Raw genomic sequence first — 22,658 nt, 5'->3', positions numbered from 1 at the left:
TTACTGTGCCAGACAGGCTAATTCCATTCAAAAATATACTTGAATACCAGTCTCACTGGTTCATTTTCAGGGCTGAAAGGAGCCAAAGGAATCTGCATGTCCCTTGGTAGGTCCATCCCTTACTAAGAAGCTGAGCTACAAGGAAGAAAAGAGTAAATAATGGCTCAGCAGCATCACAGTGTGGTGAAAACCCCGATTTAAGTCCCACAGTTTGTGTAAACAGCATGTTGGAATGAAGTTGCAGCGAACATTTGACTTGGAATGGGCTCTGTTGCTCCCTTCCCCATTCTTCCTCCCTCTGCTTGTGTTCCTAAAGTCTAACCCAGGGACCACAACATCTGTGTCCCTAGAATGCAAATTTTTCCCCATACCCTCATCTCCTTCTGGTTGTTTTCAGAATGTCATCTTCTGTCCCTATTTAAAACCACACCCTTAGCACCTCCATTCCTTTTCCCTGATTTGTCTTTTTTCCAGATAACTTATTATGATATTGACTACTACTTATTTCATTACCGGTCTCTCCTTACCCCACACGACACTGTCAGAAACTTCAGGGTAAAAATTTGTCTGTTTTGGTCAATGCTCTATCCCCATAACCCAGGACTGTGCCTGACACAAAATATGTCCTCAAAAAAACAATTCTACTTATAAGCAGTATTGGTTCTTTGTGCATTGTTTTCTAGTAGATTAAAAGTCATAGAGGGGGAGAATTATTTATTTAGTCTTAACCCTGTATAGCACATTGCCAAAATTTAAAGAGTAGTGTAGGGAACCAAGGGAGGAAAAGCTAAGGAGACCCCCACCCTAGGTAACCCCTTGTTCCAAACCTCAGTGACAACATGAGACGGACTCTGAAGATATATGTAAAACTCATTTCACAGTCATTTCACAGGGGGCAGACAGGGTCCTGAAGCAGGGCTCTTTTAAAAAATTTGTGCAAATTTGTGGGGTACAAGTGTAATATTGTTACATGCATTGATTAGCGATGAACTCAGGGCTTTTAGGGTATCCATCACCCAAATAATGTACACTGAACCCATTAAGTAATTTCTCATCATCTACCCCCCTCCCACCCGCTCACCTTTCTGGGTCTCCATTGTCTATCACTCCACACTGTATGTGCATGTGTACACATTATTTAGCTCCCACTTACAGGTGAGAACATGTGGTGCTTGTCTTTCTGCATCTGACTTGTTTCACTTAAGATGACGACCTCCAGTTCCATCCATGTTGTCACAAGAGGTATGATTTCATTCTTTTTACGGTTGAATAGTATTCCGTTGGGTATATGCACCACCATATTTTCTTTATCTAATCATCGATTGATGGACACGTAGGTTGCTTCCTTATCTTTGCTACTGTGAATAGGGCTGCAATGAACATACAAGCTAAAGCAGGGTTCTTTTTTGGTCCCCTAAAACAACTGAGAGATTGAAATACATTGTGAATGTAGAGAGAGTCCAACTGCAGTCCCAGCCACTGGACAGGGGATAGAGCTGTGGATATTGTCACCATAGGGGCTGCAGCCCAATCGGTGGCATCACACCCTGACATGGGAAGCGCCAGGCCCAGCCAGTGATGCCACCAGACATGGAGAAAGGCCTTCCCCACTACCTCCAGATAACTGGCACCACCATTGACTTCAAAGTGCTATTCCACAGAAAATCCTTTCCCACCAGTATTCTTTTTGAAGGATCTGCTTTAAGATGCAGCTGCAGAGTCACATCACCTCATTAGCCAGTGGGGCTTTGCAGAGGCCATTGACATTTTTAATTACTTAGTAATAAATACTTATATGGTATCTACTAATGTGCCAAGCACTGTTTTAAGCATGTGGCAGAGATTAACTCATTGTATCCTCACAACAATGCTGTAACGCAGGTATTATTTCATTATCCCCCCTTGTTGAGGAGGAAAGCGAGGCACACAGAGGCTAAATATCTTGCCCAAAGTTACAACACTAGCAGGTGGTGCCAAGTTTGAGCTCGAGTGGTCTGACTCCAGAGTCCTTGCGTGTAACCATGAGTTAAACTGTCATGAATGAAATCTTTGCAATCTAGCTTACAAAGAACACAAAAGAGGTGACGATGAGGATGGTGGCTTCCAGTTCCCTCAACCTTCAGATCTACTTGGTCACATGGTCCGGGCTTTCTCAGAAACAGGCAAAAGCAAGCTCCTCTGCTGGGACTACCCAAGCCTGCTCTCCCGTGGTGATTGAAACCGGTGTGGTCTGACGCACACCTGCGCTGAGGCTACTATAGGGTTGATGCTTCCCTGACACCTGCTCACTGGGCCTTGTTCCCCTGGTACTTACCCTAAAAACCAGAGTTGGATTCAGCAGGAAGGGGTTTTCTATGGACATTAGTTTAAATTGATACTTTTTCTGATGTGGCTTTGAAACTTCAGACTGATCATTATTTTTTCATTGTCTTTTGAAGTCCTATGTGATCATTATTCTAGATAAAATATACCAGCAGCTGAACCTGGCTCACGTCTGTAATCCCAGCACTTTGGGAGGCCGAGGCGGGCGGATCACCTGAAGTCAGGAGTTTGAGACCAGCCTGGCCAACGTGGTAAAACCCTGTCTCTACTAAAAATACAAAAATTAGCCAGGCGTAGTGGTGTGCGCCTGTAGTCCCAGCTACGCGGGAGGCTGAGGCGGGAGAATCGCTTGAACCCTGGAGGCCAAGGTTGCAGTGAGCCAAGATCAAGCCATAGCACTCTAGCCTGGGCGACAGAGCAAGGCTCTGCCTCAAAAACAAACAAACAAACAAACAAAAACAAAAAAAGTAGCAGAAGTGTTGAAGCAATCTTTCAAACCACACCTAGGTAAATGAATGTTCCAGACCAGTATACACAAATCCTCAGGGGATCATGTTAAAATGAAGATTTTGATTCAGTAGATCTGAGGTTGGACCTAAGATTTTGCATTTTTGGCAAGATCCCAAGTGATGCTGATGCTCCTGGTCCAAGAACCACCTGTGGAGGAGTAGCAAGGTTCCAGAACATTTCTATCACTCCTAGCAAAGGAAAGTTCTGCGGAGGGAATGAGTACTTTCTTTCTTTCTTTCTTTCTTTCTTTTTTTTTTTTTTTTGAGACGGAGTCTCGCTCTGTCGCCCAGGCTGGAGTGCAGTGGCCAGATCTCAGCTCACTGCAAGCTCCGCCTCCCAGGTTCACGCCATTCTCCTGCCTCAGCCTCCTGAGCGGCTGGGACTACAGGCGCCCGCCACCTCGCCCGGCTAGTTTTTTTGTATTTTTTAGTAGAGACGGGGTTTCACCGGGTTAGCAAGGATGGTTTAGATCTCCTGACCTTGTGATTCACCCGTCTTGGCCTCCCAAAGTGCTGGGATTACAGGCTTGAGCCACCGCGCCCGGCGGGAATGAGTACTTTCAATCCCAGATTTTCTCCTCTACTGAATTAAAAATATTTCAAAGCATGATTTTATTACACATAACTGTATACCTGTATAGGATAGTTGCAAAGACTAAACAGCGATTGAATACAATAAATGTGTTTTCACTTAAAATATTAATGTATCCACTGTACGTTTGTTGTCAGCTTTGGGTGTGGTGAGTGAGTGGGGTACCTGTGGGACAGTAAACACTGAACAAGTGTCAGTTCAAGAATACTTCTTAGGCTGGGCGTGGTGGCTCACACCTATTATCCCAGCACTTTGGGAGGCCGAAGCGGGTGGATCACCTGAGATTGGGAGTTTGAGACCAGCCTGGCCAACATGGTAAAACTCCGTCTCTACTAAGAATACAAAAATTAGCCAGGCGTGATGGTGGGCACCTGGAATCCCAGCTACTCGGGAGGCTGAGACAGGAGAATCACTTGAACCTGGGAGGCGGAGCTTGCAGTGAGCTGAGAGCATGCTACTGCACTCCAGCCTGGGAGACAGAGTGAGACTCCACCTCAAAAAAAAAAAAAAAAAAAAAAAAAAAAAAAGAAAGGCAAGATGTAGAATCTGCTTAATAAAGGAAAAGGACAAAATTCTGCACAGGAGGTGAAGGGAGGCTAACAGTTATTGAATAATGATCCGGGGCCAGGCACTCTCATGTTTGCTAACCCTTCCATCTTCTAAGGTGGTATGGGACAGAGGTGTTGGAATACCTATTTTCACAAGACACAGGTTGAGGAGGCCAACTGGCACAATTTATATGGGGAAGAACTTGAATCCAGACCTGCTTAAAGAATCAGGTACTGTGCTCTTTCCACTCTCATCCCCCTGTCTCCAACCTCTTATGAAGGGTGCATGGAGCTGCCTGAGAAGAACCAGAGAGAAAGGAGACCGCTAGACATAATGGTCTTCCTGGGGAAAGAGGGCCATGGCTGGATTTGTCTGTAGAGGGTCAAAGGGAAAGAGAAGGAATCTAGGATACCTGGGAGGAACTCTCATGTGGACAGGAAGTGTGTTTTGTTTGCTCTGACTCATCACATAGCTTAGTGTGTAGTAGAGGGTTGACTCAGCTCTGGGCTTGGGTTACTCCAACTCTACCCATCCCAAGGGAGCTCTGGCCTTTGGCTCCTAGAGATAGATAACTTCTAAATTACCTCCATAGATCATTTAGAATACTTTGCCTGATGAGAATGACTTTGTTCACCTGTTGTACCTTGGGTCATGCTAGACAGTTGATGCTAACAATGTGACTTATGGTGGAGACCTTGGCCGTGGGTTATCAGTTTGACCTCTGACAGGGCTGGAGACTGAGTAACTAAGGTTAGCCACATAGGTACTTCATGCCTAGGTGACTAACACCCACCCCTCCCAGCCCCCAAAAAATCCCTGGACACCAAGCCTAGGTGAGCTTCCCAATCGCCAGTGCTTCTGCTTCTTCCATGTTGTCTCAAGGCATTGCTGGGAGAATTAAGTGCTGTCTGTTGAAATCCACTGGAGGTGACAACTGGACGCTTGCATCTGGTCTCCCCTGAACCCTGCCCTATGTGTCTTTTATCTTTGCTAATTGTAATCTGTATCTTTCCTGTGTAATAAACCATAACCCTGAGTATAGTAGCTCTTCTGAGTTCTGTCAGTCCTTCAGACAAATCACTGAATCTGAGGGTGGTCTTGGGGGTCTCTAAAGAAGAACTTAATACCCGCCATTAAGAATCAACTTGCAGAGGTGGATTGGGGAAGTTCGGTTCAGACCAGTCAGCACTTATTGAGCACTCACTGCTCACCAGGTGCTGCTAGTTGTTGGGATACCAAGATGAGTAAGTCAGAATCCCTGCTCTTCAAGACACCTTAGTGCCTGCAAGGATCCCAAGGAAAGCAATACTTTCATCCAGAGGTGCTAAGCACCAGGAGAGACACAGCATGCTCCACAGGGCTAGGGAAAGAGCCCTCCGCCCAGGTGGGTGTTCAGGAAGGAAGGCTTCCTGGAGGAGACTGCCCTCTGTGAACCACCTTGGGTATTTTGAGGGCCTGGTTACTGCTCTTGGAACAGACTGTCTGCAATTATTTAACAGCTCTCACTAGGAACATTTGCGCCCAGAGGCTCTGAAGCTAAGGTGAGGAGGAGTAGGTGTGTTTCCTGCAAACCCAGGTCTCTGCTAAACTCTGTGGACTGCATAATTCATTTCAGACACGGAAATCAAAGTGGTGCTGCACTGGAAAAAGGAGAACAGAATGTCTCCTGTGGCTTACCTGAGGCTGTCCATAGAGCATCGGGGCCTTCTGCCTCAAAGTGTTGCTGGCAACTGCATCCACCCCTCAGGTCACAATGCTGCAGCATAGAAGTCCCAGGATCCGGTGAGAATGTCTTACCCATCCTACTCACCCCTGCCCAGGCTGGGGCAGACACTCTTTAATTCCACCTGCTTTCCCTGGGAGGTGCAAGGGTGGAAAGTCTTGCTCACTACTTAAGATCAGTGGTGGGAGGGATTGCATTGGGAGTTATACCTGATGTAAATGACGAGTTGATGGGTGCAGCACAGCAACATGGCACAAGTATACATATGTAACAAACCTGCACGTTATGCACATGTGCCCTAGAACTTAAAGTACAACAATAAAAAAAAAAAAGATCAGTGGTATTTCCATTCTTTCTCTCTTCTAAGGGACATTGCTACCAAGGTGGGTAGCAATGGCTCTCCCATTTCTTCAAGTTCTTTTCCACTTGTAAAGCCCTCCCCTCATCTATTCTGTAAGGCACCTGCCCTCACCTGTGCTTACTTTTGAACTGCTTTACTGTTTCTGTTGCCTCCAGGATGCCCCTTTTAAAAAAGTTCCACAGCTGATATTACTCTGTATCAGAGTAAATCCACGCAGGTCTTCTTGTGCAAGGTCCAGCACTGTGCCCATCTTTCCACAGAGGCTACTAGCCATGACACTAATCACTGTCATGGTTTATGTCACACCCACTTGGCCACCCTTGAGATCTACCACAGGGAGATGCAGCAATATACCTCTCATTCAGGTATCCTTCCTCTCCCTCAGCCACCCCACCTGTAATGGACATTTCTTCTTTTGGGCTGCCCAGATCTAGGTTTGGGGAATTGCCTATTCCATGCATCTTGGTGGGAGGCAGAGCTCACCACTCAAGAGAGAAGATTAAAAGGTTCTAAACCTGTTTTCTCAGGCTCCTTAGATGGTGCACCCATGTGGGATTCTGACACCGGAGCTACTGCCTGAGATAAGAAGGGCCCTGGGGATTCGTCCTGGTGGAGATGGCGGCAGAAGCAGCGCCATACAGCCTCAGGGCAGTAGCAGCAGCCAGGTGAGCTGTGGTGCCCATGAAGTCCAGAGGCAGTGACTGCAGGGTCCAGATCAGCATGAGATGCAATTCTGGCTGCTCAGCTGCACATTTCTTCCTGCCTTCCTTCCTACAGGCTTCCAGCTCCCCATGTCTCGTCAGTAAATTACTTCCCCACTTATGTCAGACACAGCCAGTTTCTTTCACTGTAAACTAGAGATGCTGGCTGAGACACACCACTCTTTACAGAGCACTTGCTTCTAAAGTCCATTTCCCTCCTACCTTAGCCTCCCACCCAGGCGTGAGCCCAAACCTTTGAAGAGGTAGACGGGTGGAAAGGAACTGTGACTCAAAGTTAGGGACAAAGCTGATGAACACTAGGAGAGAAATTTCTCTCTTCACTGGAAACTGGGAAACAAGTTGAGGGGTTAGAATGTAATTAGTCATTCCAGCATCTCATAAAGTCTTTTAAAAAAAGTTGTTAATACCAGTAATAGTAAAAAAAGAACAAGTTTCTCTCTTTTTCTCTTCTGAATCCCTCTCCATTTTTTCTTCTTTCACCCACCGCTCAAAGCATGTACCTTTGGCCCTCACATGATTGAAATATTTGCTATCTATTTTCTTCTGGATTCAAGTTTTCAGCTGGTTATCTACATAATAATCATACTTTTTTTTCTATACAGAACCTGAGGGAAAAATACCCTTCACCATCAAATACTGCAGCCTCCACCCACCCCCATCTTGCTCCCTACCCCAAGCAGACAAAATCCTTTAAAACACACAACATAATCTTCTTTATTTAATTGTTTAATCAGTTTACATTCCACAACTGACAGATTATTTATTTTTATTTTTTCCATGAACAAGTCATTTAATTAATTACCAGACACTTGTTTTTCTTCAATCGATGGAAATACAATATTTCTGCCAATTCGAAAAAGAAAATTGCAAGATGCAGTCAGTTTCAGTGAAGTCCCCAAATGCTCTCTGCTTCCTCAGTCCTTTCAAAGTCACAGGAACCTGGCAATTTCCCTTTTCATCCCCCCTCCCACTTCCCTGTTAAATTTACCTCTCAGAATATCACAATAGTTTCAAGATCTGGTTTGGATCACCTTTCCTGTAATTAATTAATTATGAGAAGGAACAGACAGTACAATAGATCTGATAAGATGTAGCATTCTTGTTAAGATTAAACAACACATTTATTCACATCATATCAGAACAAATTAACATAATATTTAATCTTATTTTAGCACCAATAACCACAGGAATTGCTACCTCCAAGGGCAGAGGCGTTGTTAGAATCCTGCAGTACACACCACTCCTTGTCTGACCAATCAGAAAGCACTATGCAAATTAAAGGTAAATAAATTTATATTGACTGAGCAATAATCTGGTGGGCCATAAACACTCCAGGCGTTTGAGAGTTTTGTCGGTTATGGTCCCTGTCTAATGACCATATATAAAACATACTCACCAAATCAGCTCATTTTCGCTCAGTAACACAGGGCTCAGAATGTTATATTTTAAATCAATCAAACCTTGTCATAGTGACTTGTTGAAATGCTTTGAGACTACCCAGGGGTTGGCTCCTTGCCTTTTATTCTGCTCTCTCCATTAAGATCTCGATACTTATCTTTTTCGCAAACAAAGGAGATTTCTTCAATCCTAAGGAAGGTCTCCAGGCAGGGAGGAGAGGTAGGCAATGGTGGGTTGAGTCCCAGTGCAAGGGTAGAACTTGTCACCATCACTGCCACCTCCTAGGAGACCCAGTGTGCCTGAAGCCACTGCCCTTCCCAGGGTATCTCCTTTTTAGCATTTGACTTTAAGATAAATGTTTAAGAAAATTAAGGGATTGAGAAAACAATTCCAAATATTGGTGAGATGATCTTAGCAGGTGATTGGACCAGATTGACAGAGAGAAGGCCTGCCTGCCCCTTCCCTACTATATGATAAAGGGATCAGGATAAGGGGTGAGGGCAGTAGCTGACATTCCTGCAGCTGAAGAATATGACCTGCTTTGGCCTCTAGTACTTGGACAGGTCATCAGGGACATGCCTGGGGCAGCGCCGACACCCTCTGGGGGCAGATGAGACATGCAGTCCACAGGAGTGGTCATCTCCTCTTACTAAGCAGGTGAAGCAGAACTTCCAGAGGCCAAGACAGCAGCCTCGACATAGCTCTGTGCTTTCTACTCTAGGCCAACACAACAAGACTCAATCCTGCCTTCATCAGCTATGACAAGAGCTATGACAGTGAGTGACCCACCAGGGAGGACCACCCCATTAGTCTTCTAATGAAGAATCTAAGTCCGTGCTGTCCTATACAGCAACCAGTAGTCAGGTGTGGCTTTTGAACACTGCAAATGGGGCTGGGCCAAATTGAGATGTTTTCTAAGGGGACAATCACATTGGATTTTGAAGACTTCATTTGGAAAAAAAGAATGTAAAATATCCCAGTAATTTTTATATTGATTCCATGCTGAAGTGATACTATTTTTGAAATGTTAGGTTAAAATGTAGTCTGAAAATTAATTTCACTGATTTTAGCTCTTTCTTTGGACTTTAAAAAACGTGGCTACTAGAATATTAAAAATTGCATATGTGACTTGGATCATGTTTCCATTGGATGATGCTGGTCTATACTACCTTCCTGAAACTGGTCCCATCACTGTGAACCAGCAGAGGGGAGGAAAGTTGGGATTGAAGGTGCCCCTAATCATGGGTTGGGTCACTGGCCAAGCTCGATGTGCCTCCACTCTCCCAGGCAGCTGGTCTTCTCAGTCCTGCAGGGACACAGTTGTTTATGCAGCAGATTTACCTAATCCCTGCTCCTCTTTCCTACTTCCTATTACTTCAGTGTTACTGCTTTGAGGATCCTTCTCTACTGCCTTGCTGAGGATTTTCTGGTGATTCTGCCATCTCTCCTTCCCAAAGCTCCCTTCATCTTACCTCTGCTCCCAACCCACATCTTCTGCCTACTGCCTCCATGCCACCACTGCCCCTGCCGTCTTCATTCTTATTTGGTAGCATCCCTTAGCCAGACTCCCTGCTTCTGACACTGCAAGCCACATTTACATGGTGAGTCATAAATTACAAAGCAATTCACGCGTCATCTCCTTGGATGCTCTTTCTCCTACCCCAGCCCAGTGCAGCAAAGCTCAGTCAGTAGAGATAGACAGTAAAATGAGATCGTCAAAGCAGGTGGGAAAAGGAATCTGAGAATGAAAAGGTAGATAGAAGGCTCTGGACTCTGAGTGCAAACTGGATGTTAGCTCGAGGTCACTTTCTGAGGGGCGAAAGCAGGGGCCAGGAGGAGCAGAGAGAAAACGTCTCCTAATTTACCTCCACGCAGTAAGCACACACTGGCAAGGGCTCAAAGTCTCTCTAAAAATAGCAGCAAAATACACAAGGGGATTGGGCACCCCAGGAGCCCTAGAAGCCCCTGATCCCCATTTGGCTGAGAAGATGTGGAGACAGAGTGAGGTAACGAGACTCCCCCAAGCCCCCGAGTGAGCCAGTGACAGGGCCACTCATGCCACCCCAGAGTCAGGTCTTTGTCATGACCCTTGCTATAACCCTTCAAACATTGCTGATTTACTTTTATTTTGGGGGAAGTACATTTTACTTTACAGGGAAAAACCTTTAGAACAGAGAGTTCTAAGCAGACACTGATGACTGTGGGAGAAACAACCAGAAAAAAACCTCCTGTGTCAGTGGTATCCCTCCCTTCAAATCCCACCCGAAGTCAGGATTTTAGGGCCGTCCACATAAGTCCTCAGAAAACTAAGGGCTACATCATTGCATTTGTTTAATCTCAATCTCCCTCCCCTTTATTTTCAGTTTACACTTTTATTTGTACATTTTTACAGATAGTCTTGAATAGCAAAACAGTCACACCATGGGTGGAAATGGGGAAAGAGTATGAGAATGAGTTCGTGAAAGCTCTTCACAGGAAAGGCTTGGTCACGCTCACAACACAGACGCACTGGTACAGACGGATTGGAGAGGGTCTATGGGTGACCCGGAAAGGAAAGGAAAAGCTCAGCCAGTGGGAAGCATGGGGTTCTGGAGAGGAGAGAGGGATACAGAGTTCCTTAAGGAGCAACACCTGGTCCTTGGGAATGAAGTGTGGGAGTTGCATTTGCTGAGATTGGTGTTTGCCAAAGAGATGCCAGCTTCTTCAAGCTACTGCTGTGCAACTCTTCATGTTCAGACCCAGTTTTCTGTTTTTCACACCTGAACACACACCCCCCTGCAGTTGGGTGGCTCCCCCGTTACCGGCTGGGCTCTATCTATAGAGAGAGCAATGGCTTCCCTTTCCTTGGAGGAAGTCTCACCCTCACATGGACATTTGATCGGCTGCGAAGCAGAGAATGTGCAGACCCTTTGGGAAGGGCGTTCTTTTCTTGTTTAGAACCTAGGATTCTGTTTTTCCCAAACAGGATCACACCCAGACATGTCTTAGTGAATATACCATCTAAAGGGCTTCCTTATATGAATTCATATGTTTTTGATGAAGCTACTGGCTTCAGCAACTGACAAGAGAAAGAAGATCCTAGTTCTTTGAGACTTGGTCTCACCCTAAACTTGAAAGATCATTGAAACCTTTCAGAATCTGATTTGCTTCCACTCATTCCATTTGGGAATGTACAGCTGGAAATAACGTTAGGAGAATTAAAAAAAAAATACTAAGGCATTGACCATGTGCCTTGGTTAATAGTTAGCTGGTTTAGCTCATATATGCTATTTGGCCATATGGTTTACTCATTCTGTCACCTCTGCGAATAATTGAGATGGATAAAAGTGCCCTTTGTAAAACTGGCTCTGGACAAAAGGAAGTCTAGGAATAGGTAAAGTAAAATAAGGAACAAATTTCTCTGGGGGACCTGAATTTAAGTGTGCTGAAGTGGGACAGGTCCGCCCTGTTCAGCAACAAAGATGACCTTGCACTCTGGTTTATCCTTCCGCAGCGAGGCACAGACACTTCATGCGAGAATTCCATTCCAGCGGGGGGTCTTCTGAGGGAATTAGAGGATACATAACTCATATGACACTTCATGTTTGCAAATCACTTGGCAATTTCTTTGTCACCCTTAATATACCATGAGGTAAGGTGTTATCACTATCCTCATTTTGTAGATGAGGAAGTTCAAGTATGGAGAAGACACAGTGCCCAGAGTCACAAATCATTTCAATGCAGAGCTGTAGTGAAATTTACAGTAACTGTTAAACAAGTGTAGCTGAATGAGTGAGTTACTCTGGCTTCAGCATTCTTACCTCTATGATTATATTGAGATGGCATCTGACCCCCCCCCAAAAAAAAAAAAAAAGAGAAAATGAAAGAAAAGGAAGGAAAGAAGGAAGGAAGAAAGGAAGAAAAGCAGGCAGACATACCCGAATAGAAATCTCTTAGCCCTGCTCCATCCTGCCCCTAAGGTCTGGCATTAAACTTTTAGGCCTCTTTGCTATCTGTGGGGGCTCAGGGCCCTGCATTCTTGCTGCCAGGAACACAGGGTCAACTTGACGCAGACCAGTGTGGTTCTGTGGCTGTGCACTGCTCACATGGCCCCAGCTGCCAACCCAGAGACAAGCACTCATTGGGGAAGTTTTGAGGTCATGACCATTTGGATTGGGCCCATGGTAGATGCCTCAGAGTGACCTGATTATGAACAATCTTGTAGTCTTTTTTGTATTTTATTTTTGTTGTATTCTACAATGAGCATGTATTATCCAGGAAAGAAATCCAATACTCAGTAATCACATATTCTAAGAACTAGGAATAATGTTTAAGAAACATTTTGCATCATGGCAGCATCAATGAAAAGAGGGCAAACACAGCCCCAGACATTGAGAGTTTTGAGAGACAGACACCAGAATCACATGTGTATGTCAACTCTGGTGGAGTTCTTAAAAATCTGCCCCCTTACTCTATCCCACACCAGCTGGAAGATGGCATGGAAGGCAACCCTGCTGGTGTGCACCAGCTCTTTCTATTTGCACTGAAATCACCTCTCACTCGGAAACATCGTATTTCCCTGGAAGGGGCTAGGTGTGTCCCCTGGGATGGATGAGTCCCCTGAAGAGAGGGAACATTTTCAGAAAAGCAGCTTCACTTTAACTACAAGAATCAACCAAGTATCCCCCACAAACCACACCAAAGGATGACCACAGTGTATCTCTTCCCACTCCTTCCCTCGGATATTTGAAAAATCAGTTACCACTCAGCGCATAATCCAGGTGAAGAGAGAGTCCATTCTAAATGCCTCTGGGTGATGTACCTGAGTTCATTATTCTGAATTTGACCCAGGTGGGCATCTTTGGAGACCTAAGCAGCACATCCTCCCACTGAATCAAGACAGCTACACATAGTGCATTTGTTTTCAGCATCTTATCATGAGTGTGGATGAATATTGAGATATAGGACTTAGTCTCAGAGTCTTGGGATATCCTTCCCTCTTGTCACAGGAGAGGCAAGCATTGTTGGTGGGACCACTCGTCCCTGATGGGAAGACATGCACCTGGGCTCGGGGTGCTTAGGGAAGTCTTTGTCTAGATTTGGAGGAGTTGTCCAGTCTCTGTGACTCCGTGATCCCTGAAGTTGAATGGTAGGGTTGTTGAAAAGCTAAGGCTTGGAGGAGGATTGAAGCTGGAACAGGCACAGATTTTATTTTTCATATTTTGATGCCAGGGAGCCACAGACCTCCTTATAAAACCTACGGCCACAATGAACAAGGAAGGGGGCTGCTTGGAGTCTAGGAGCCTCTCTACAGATGAATCACTTATCTATCTTAATTGACCCAAGTTGATGCATGAGGAAATTAGGAGTGAGTGGAGAGACAGGAAATGGAAATAGAAGAAGAAACCATAACTCCCAAAATAAGGAGAAAAAGATGTGGGGCCTCTCTCTAAGTAGAATACCTCACTTTCCTGAATCCCAATGTAGTAGAGTAGTGAAGGAAATAAAAGTTGCAATGGGTCCCAGGCTCAAGGTTGACTTGCATGGAGCTCAAAGCACATACATATTCATATGCCAGTAAGAAGTTTGAACTTGACCTGGGGTTGGGGCTGGTGACTTTAGTGAGGTCATTGACCCTAAATGCCCTCATAAGGTTGGGTTCTACTTTGATTCAGGGTTAGCAGAGCCTCACAAGTCAAGGCTCTTGTCTTCCTCCTCCTCATCTCCCTCAGCTACTTCACAGACAGAAAGCTCTGTAACTGGTTGGAGTCACATGTTTTAATCTGTGATCAAGCCCTTATGCTAGAGGGATCAAGGTCACCTGAGAAGTCCTGCCACTGGCCAGGACTTGCCCTCTGAATGGGGCCTCTATCCTGGTCATGTGGCTGGGCGTGTTTTGCTTCCCAGCAGGATCAGATCCCAAAGTGTGTTTGTACTTATCTGGCCCCACTATCAAAGAAGTCACTCAAAGCCCCTGCTCTGGGCTGGTGAGTTGAGCCCAGGTTGTTTACATCTTTCCTGGGAGCTTTCTAAAATTTCAGGAACTCTCAGGGTTTCAAAGGGATGCAGTAAACTTTGCTAAATGTCTGTCACAAAGATAGTAATTGGATACAGCAGATAATCTATTCATTGAAAGTATGGGAATTTTTTTTTTTTAAAGAGGATATAAATAATGATAGGTCTGTAGCCAGCATCCTCAAACATGGTTACTTACAAAAAGTTTAAATGGTTCATAGCAAATTTCCCCATTTAGAATTTTTCCCCTCTCTCCTGCAACTGGAAAAAAGCTGGAATTTCAGTGTGGTCATAGACAGGCCCTCTTCCCCAAATGGATGCTCGTGAACACCTGTCTGTCCCTTCCTTGGGAGAGCCCATTCAGGACACTTGGAAGGAAGACACAAGGCCTCTCAATCTGAGATACTTTTCTTCACTTTTCCTTAAGCCCAAGTATGCCCTTCCCCTTAAGGGAGAAATCTCTTTTCAAAGAAAATTAGAAATAAAATGCCCAATTTAAAAACTGGGTTTTCCTGAAAATTATTTCCCTTCTCACAGAATAAATCATTTGTTTTAAAAATAATCCTTAGAACCCCAACTGGAAGCTAACAACTTTTCCCATTGCACACCTTACCCTATCGCCCAGCACACCCACACACAGGGAACTCACACATGAGACCTTTTGCAGATGCTGACCAGCGTCCCCAGTAAGGAAGTCTTGAGTAGTGCACCCACACCTGTGTGCAGGTGTGTACTGACACAAACGTACACAAAATGCACCAGAGAGATGCACATACAGAGAGACCCACATTCAATCCCATTCATGCACATCAGATGTCATATCATATCCAGATATGAATTACACACACACAGTTCAAAGGAGCAGATGAGGGTGGAAGATAAAAGAGAGAGAAGGTAAGTGGTTAGTAGGTGAGAAAAGGAGGAGGGTGGTAGGAAGATGGGTTGGAAGACAGGTAAATGAAACAGATCACACAGCAGTGGAAGGAAGGCTGCTGAGTGTTGGCAAAGCTCCCAAAGCATATTTGTTTATGAAACAATGGGATTCTCTGCTATACAGCTGACCACGGCTATGCCAGCTCAGGGATTCTCACCTGGCCTCCCCAGGGCTGTTGGGCACCAGCAGGGTCACTGAGATGACTGTGAGTGGCTCCAGCCCACTCCAGCAGACTCCCACCCCTACAGTGTTCGCAACTCTCTGGCTGACTTTGCTTGCCAGCACCTGCAGTGCTAATTTGTTCAAATGAGCCCAAGATACTGGGGTGGATTTATTCCACCTCTGTTTGGGTGCTAGCCACTAAGACTGTTATTTTGGGATTCATGGCCTTGAATATCAAGAGGGAAAGGAAGAGGATGGAAAGAGTCAAGAGTTCTGCATTAATTTACACAATATCATACAAACTTGAGCCCATGGGAAATGGACGTGCTCTCTCTGCATGTGACCTACTTCCTTTCGCTTGTACAGAGGTCACCCCTAGGGAAAGGGGAGATGTCCAGTGACAAAGGACAGCTTCTATAATGGGGAGTGAAGGTCTTGTTGGTGTATGTTCTTGTACAACAGCAACCAGAGCAACATTCCTTCTCCCTCCCGAACCGTGTGTTCCCCCACTTCTCTCATGGCCTATGTGCCCAGCTGTGTCTTGAACTTCCAAAATTAGAGGACTAAATCACGAAGAGTCCCAGAGCTGTAATGTGGAGAACCACGGGGGTCCTCTGGCCCAGTGGCTTTGTTCTTGGTTCTGCCCTCTGGAAATTTCAGCTATACCAAAAACAATAATTTAAAAAAATACAACACAAACAATAAGACCCCACACTCAAGAAACATCCACCGCACAGACACACACACACACACACGCACGCACGCACACACCGCTCCAGGGATCTGTAGCTGCAGAATTGGCACCCTTATAGGCCTGTCCCTCATGACAATTTCTAGGTCTCTGGGCCTCTATCTGGGGCCATGAAACCACTACAGTGATAGAGAGACAACAGTCATAATGCAGTATTTCCATTTAAAAGGTAGAAAAGAAAAAAAGGAAACTGCCCGAAGTACACATGCACACACACCCGCACACACACATCACAGCATGACTCCAAGGCTCCAGTCTGCCCAGGGAGTGCAGGTGCGGCTGGGGACAGGGTGGCCTCTTGTTTCACTGGGTGTAAGGCAGCTGGAAGGTAAGACTGGGTTGTCTGAGCATCCACCGAAGCGTCCTTTCATTGATGCAGATCTTGCCTCTCAGCATGTTCTCTTCCGTTCCCACCTATGAAACATTGTCCAAAGGTTTAGCAGCAAAGAGAAAACGTCCTTCTCAGTTTGTTTTCTCTTCCACTCCTTGTGTGTTGCTGGTGGGCTGGGAAGGAAGTCCGAACAGGAAGAGCAGGAGAAGAAGTGATTCTGAAAATGGCCTCAATGATTTGGTTACATTCTAGGAACTAAGGGCTTTGTTACCCTGTGATATGACTGGTTAGGGGTGGCGTCCTCTCCTGTTGGCCCAGTGGGTGGCACTTACTTCTCTACATCTGTGCTGCCTCAGACCCCTGCCACTGTCCCTTCACCACCCCGTCCTCACCAGTGATGGGGATCAAGATGCGGTCGCAAGTGGTGGTGTTCACTCTGTCTTCAAGAGACCATGAAGCCAAAAGTCAAAAACCGATGGAAGAGCCACAGGATGGAAACACTTTCCCCATCTCAGAGATGAGGCAACACAAAGTCCGGCGAGATGCAGGTGCCTGAGCCAACTCAACTCTACCTTGGCACTGGCATCGTCTTGATTTAGTTTAGTTTTGTTTTATATATGTATATTATATATATATATTTATATATATATATGTATGTATGGGTTTGTTTTTTAGCACACTGTCCCATTCTCGGGTCTGGATTTAGGGCAGTTGGTCCTCGGGACAGGTTGAACAGAAGGGGCCAAGGTACAGAAGAATCCCGAGATGAGTGTGAGGCCCAGGCCCCCCCATGCACAGAACATGGACCAGCCATAGCCATGGCTGATATCATCAGGGAGTCCGTACAAGTAACGTGGGTAACGTGACAGCTCAAAGTTGATCCCGGCCACACAGGTGCACAGTGAAATGATGCAGAAGGTTCCTGGAGGATAAGGGAAAAGACACGGGGTGGGAAAATGAAGAAGGAAAGGGGAGAGGAGAGGGAGAGAGAAAGAGAAAAGTTAAGATTATTACATATTCAATTTTTTTAAGGAGGAAAAATGGGAAGTCTAGGTAAGAGCAGGTTATCACCAAGGTCAATATCTGGAAATATTCATGGAGAGGAGAATAATATTAAAGGATCACCAGTTCATGACTCTCCAATAATGGCCCACTCTTGGACACACTCGGGAAGTCTCTCCTTTGGGAAGATACTAAATAGATATCTCGTGAGCGTTTTGTGTGGGGTAGAGTGAGCAGAAGCACATTCAGTTCATTTTCCTAAAGCATTTTAAATTCATTGTATTTCTTTGGAGACAGGGAAAACACCTCCTGTTTGCTACTTCTTTAAAGAGAAAAAAAAAATCTTTTTCTTATTCATAACGACTTACTCATACAGTATTAGGTTTTCCTTTAATCTGTTCACCAACAATTCTTCCGAAAACTGGAAATATTTTCCTTTTTCCTATAAGACATTTCCCAAAATGTTCTCTCTGGAATGCTAATGCTATGAGATCCTTTACAAAGTGGGAGGGAGGTAGAGTCAAAAGACGGGGAATCCTGCTCATGACTTCTCACCCATGAACACGCATCATCCACATTAATATTAAGGTAACTCATCTACCCTACTTTATGAGGAATTTCACAAACTTATTGATGATGGGACATCCTCTTAAAAATATTACTCATATCAGTCTCTGATAAGAAAACTGCTATAAGAGGTAGAATGATATAAAATGGTTTAGAATTATAAACCCATTTTAAACTAATACAACAAGTTTTTGGTGTGTCTAAAATGAATTCAATAACTTTCCTCTGGATTTGCTATGTTTTCTGTTCTTTGTGTAACCACTGATATGAGAGGAATGAGCAGAAGAAGGACGTATAGTTTGGGAAGGCTGGGCTGGATCAATGGACGGAAAAAAAAGGAAAAGCATTTTTACAGGGAAGGAACAAAAGGAGGTGCATTCAATTTTATATTTATTATTAAAACTCTTGCTTTCTAACAGCCAAGTTTTTTTTAAGACTGAGCCTTGTTTCTTTAAGAGCTAGCCTAATTTTTTTTCCAGAAGCTTCCTGGAAGACAAGGAAGAAAATATAGAGTGAAAGAATGAGGCTCACAAGCTCGTGATAATTTAAATGGCCACAGTTGACCCTAAAATAAGTATTAAGTGCTATGTGCTAGGAACTATGCTAATGATATAGTGGCTAAAAATGAATTATTTAGGCAGATAGTGAGGGTAAGGAAGTCCTCGGTAAGGTTTTCCTTTTAATAAAAAGCAGCCCCCAAATCATTTATTTGAGCAAACGAGCAGCCTGTAAAATTGAGCTGCAGACATAGATAAGCATGCTGGAAGCTTGCACGGGTGCATATCGGCAGCTGTGCCAATAGGAAAAGGCTACCTGGGAGCTACGCATGTTCAACATGGTGGCTGCATCTTCCCTTTTCTTTGTCAACCACATGAACAGTAAGGAGCAAACAAGATGGCGCCCACCAGGTAGAAAATCCATTTGCATAATGAAAAGATTAGGATGGGGTGGCCAGCTTTATCACACCCTATGTAAATGTCACACCTGGTTCAACCAATCTTTGAGCCCTATGTAAATCAGACACCATCACCTCAAGCTAGTCTATAAAAACCCTATGCACTTCGCCACCGACTGGAAGTCCCACTTGGGTGCCCTTCTCTCTCTGCGAGAGAGAAAGCTATTCTCCTTTCTCTTTCTTTTGCCTATTAAACCTCCGCTCCTAAACCCACTTCTTGTGTGTCTGCATCCTCAAGTTCCCTGGCGTGAGATGACAAACGTTGGATAATTACCCCAGACAACACTGCCTCACTGAGTATGTGGCATGTATTGAAACCTTAATTCATAAAACAACTCTTAAGATGTGGGTTATATTATTCCCATTTTACTGATGAGGACATTGATGCCCAGAGAGCTTAAGTCTAAGATCACACAGTTAGTAACTGGCAGAGTCAGGTTACAAACTCAGGCAAGCTAGTTCCAGAGCGTGCAGTCTCATCCACTGTACTATTTACAACTGGTGCCAGGCAGGGTGGATCATTTCACGGGTTTCCCTTGTTGCACTAGACCTAGGTTCCAGATGCCTTCTCCCTCACTCGGCATGGGTTAGGGCAGTTTATAGTTTTGGAGGATCAAAGCAGATCGCTGAGCCCCACACTCACAGTTTCTGGTTCCGGAGGTCTGGGGTGGGGACCTGAGAATTTGCATCCTGAAGAAGTTCTTGGGACATGCTGATGCTGCTGGCTCAATGACCACACTTTGGAGCTATAGGATTTGAAACAAGTTTTTACTGGAGAAAGACAAAACTTATTCGGCCAAAGCCCAGATCACAGAGGAAGAAATAAAAACAGATAGTACATGTGAAAAATGGCCAATTTTACCAATAACCAAAGAATTGAAAATTAAAACATAATGATAATCTATCAAATCAGCAACATTGTGTTTTATTTTGTTGTTGTTTTGCTTTTCTTGTTTGTTTGTTTTTTAAAGATCATCTCCAAAACTAGTAAGGGGGCAGTAAAATAGACCATCCCATAGACTCCAGGGGGGAGTGTAAGCTAGTATTTCCTTGCAGAAAAGTGATTTTTAAAATACTCATACCTTCATCGTAGTAATTTCATTTTAAGTTAAGAAAATAATCCCACCTAGGGACAAATATTTAGGCATGGACATGTGTGAGATTTAGATATGAAGATGTCTATGGTGAGGGTACATTGAGGAGTGGCTGTCGGAGGGCAGACCAGATGAAGCCCCAGATACTGGGCAAGCACTGTTTTCAGAGCTGAGAAGTTTGAGCTTTATGTAGGGTCAAGGCACTTTGGTGACTTCAATCTGCATTTCCAAAGACCACTAAGTCAGAAGTGTAGAGGGCAGCCCAGAGGTAGGGAGACCAGCTAGGAGGTTGCCGCGGTCATCAGGGAGAAGGGGGAAGGGTCTGGCAAGGTGGGAGCAGAGCTTGGAGCTCCGAATGGCTTAGTGGATGATTGTTTACTCAATGATTATTTGTAGAAACAACTGAAGGTGACCTGGGCACAGTGACAGTATGACTAAAATGTATTTGTGTCACACATGTATGCATTTGTATTTGTGCATGTGTGTGGATGCATTTGTGCATGTGTGTGATGCACATGCGTAGTGCCATCAGTGCTTGTGAGAACAGTACTCCAAACTTGTGGGAGTTACAGAACATCATAGTTTTTTTCATGTTGTGCACTAGGGCTCAGACTGAATTCTCTGATGGTCCCCAGGTTGGATTAAGTCTCAACCTAGACTCCCTGAATCACAGGGTGGGAATCTACAGTTTTTACAGGTTCCTCAAGATGACTTCTGTTGGTCAGCCTGCTTGAATCCTTGTGTGGGGCAAAGGTGCTTTGTATGACCTGGAGAAGTGATTCCAGGTGTGTAGAAGCAGGGGCAGGAGAGGAGAATGAGGCAGCCTGCAGGACACAGCCAAGGCAAGAGCAATTGCCTGGGGTGAGAGAGCAAGAGGAAGCTGTGTCTTGGCATTCCTTTCAAATAAACCAGATTCCAGCAGACCAAAGCCAGCCTGCTCGTGCCTCACCTACTGTGGATGCTTCCAATTGCTGGTTTGTGAACCCACCATTGGATGTGTAATGCTATAATTTACTAAAATTTAGATTTAGGACAGAAATGGGGGGCAGTGAGGTGAGTTCAAGTTCAAGCAACCCTTGGGATGTTCAAGGCATTTGAAAACATGGATCTGGAGTCTGATAGAAAGTTCTGAGCCAGAAATGTGGAATGAGTCATCATCTCATAAACTGAAGCTGTGGATGGGATTGAGGTCACTGAAGGACTTTATATAAACTGTTTCTACAGAGGATACTTAAAGAAATGGAGAAATTTCTTCTTGTCAAAAGCCATTCTATGCTGGTGAAGTCTAGTCATTTGTTCTGAGACAGGAGGTTGACCTCAAGGAAACTGTTGTCTTCCCAAGCTGACAGTAGCTGATGAAGCTGAATATACATGATTATCGTGGCATGTTACACAGCAGGGCAGGCAAGACACAAAGGATGTGGCTGATGAATGGGGAGTGAAGGGATAAGGACCAGGTGGACCTAAGTACCAGTAGAAAATGACTCGACTTCTTCATAACTTTCATCTTGCTGTTCTGCTATACTAACGGAGTTGATGAGGAATCTTCTTGCCTTTACTTCCTGTTGGTTGCTCTGTGACTGTGGAACCTTTTGAAATTCCTTCTTTTAGCTCTTGTCAATATCCCCAAAGATGGGAAAACACTTTTATGGCTCCCACTTGAGATGGCCCTTAACGTAGACCATTAATACAACTTGCTTGGAAATTCCATGTGTCAAAGAGGGAAGAGTTGGAAGAGGTCTGATTAATTTCCATACATGCTACTGTTTTCTGTTATGAGTAAGGGTTTATATGTTTTTAATAAATACATTTTTTGAGACAGGTTCTCATTCTATTGCCCAGACTAGAATGCAGTGGTGCAATCATAGCTCACTGCAACCTCTGCCTCCAGGGCTCAAGTGATCTTCCCACATCAGCCTCCCTAGTAGCTGGGACTACAGGTGCATGCCACCATGCCCAGCTAATTTTTAATTTTTTTGTAGAGACAGAGTTTCACCATGTTGTCCAGGCTGGTCTCGAATTCCTGGGCTCAAGCAATGCACCCACCTTGGCCTCCCAAAGTGCTGGGCTTATAAGGATTATAAGTGTGAGCTACCACACCTAGCCAATAATTTATATTTTTATGTACCTCTTCACATAGAAGTTCAAATTTGAAAATGTGTACTAATAATTAGAAATAGATAAATATAGGTGCATAGTAGATCCTCGATAAAGGGACTGAATGAATAATGCGGTGCCATTCCTACTCAGCACCATATTCTGACAGTTTAAGTAACGATATGCTTTGACCAACATTGATTAAATCCCATAGAGAGGGGGACAAAGGGGAGACATATGGGCAAGGACCCTGACTGACACAGATTGCTGTCTAGTGTGATGAACACAACTCTCTGCCTGTGGTTTGGTGGCAAACTGGGGAGTGTGGGGTTCAAAACTCCTCCCCATTGTCTAGCTGAGGTTAGGGGGCAGGTCCTCTAGGAAAATATTTTAAATGGCTCTGCTGGAAAAGATGTCTCAATTAAAGGACAGTAATAGATATTACAACGTGGGGAACTGCAACCTCCTCCATTTACCCAAAGTTCAGCAGTCCCTTGTGCAAGTGGCACAGGCCTGGGGAGAGCTATGGATGCAGATGAGGGGGCTTCTGCTCAGAAAAGAGTCCGTATGCATCCCCTCTATGGGAAAGATAAAG

General features: G+C 44.7%; 1 protein-coding gene across 1 annotated transcript in view; it reads right to left on the bottom strand.

The window, feature by feature from the left end:
- Positions 1 to 7,467: 7,467 nt before the first annotated feature.
- The window catches only part of TMEM178B (transmembrane protein 178B), a 407,977-nt gene continuing 392,786 nt past the window's right edge, over positions 7,468 to 22,658 (bottom strand). The window contains exon 4 of the mRNA XM_007983176.3: positions 7,468 to 17,270. Coding sequence (XP_007981367.1) covers positions 17,020 to 17,270 — 251 coding nt within the window. The 3' untranslated portion in view covers positions 7,468 to 17,019. The remainder of the gene's footprint in view (positions 17,271 to 22,658) is intronic.

Source organism: Chlorocebus sabaeus, chromosome 21 (genome assembly GCF_047675955.1).
Source record: "Chlorocebus sabaeus isolate Y175 chromosome 21, mChlSab1.0.hap1, whole genome shotgun sequence".
NCBI lineage: Eukaryota > Metazoa > Chordata > Mammalia > Primates > Cercopithecidae > Chlorocebus > Chlorocebus sabaeus.
The sequence above is the reverse complement of the archived record's forward strand: the minus strand, read 5'-3'. Positions and strand labels throughout refer to the sequence as shown.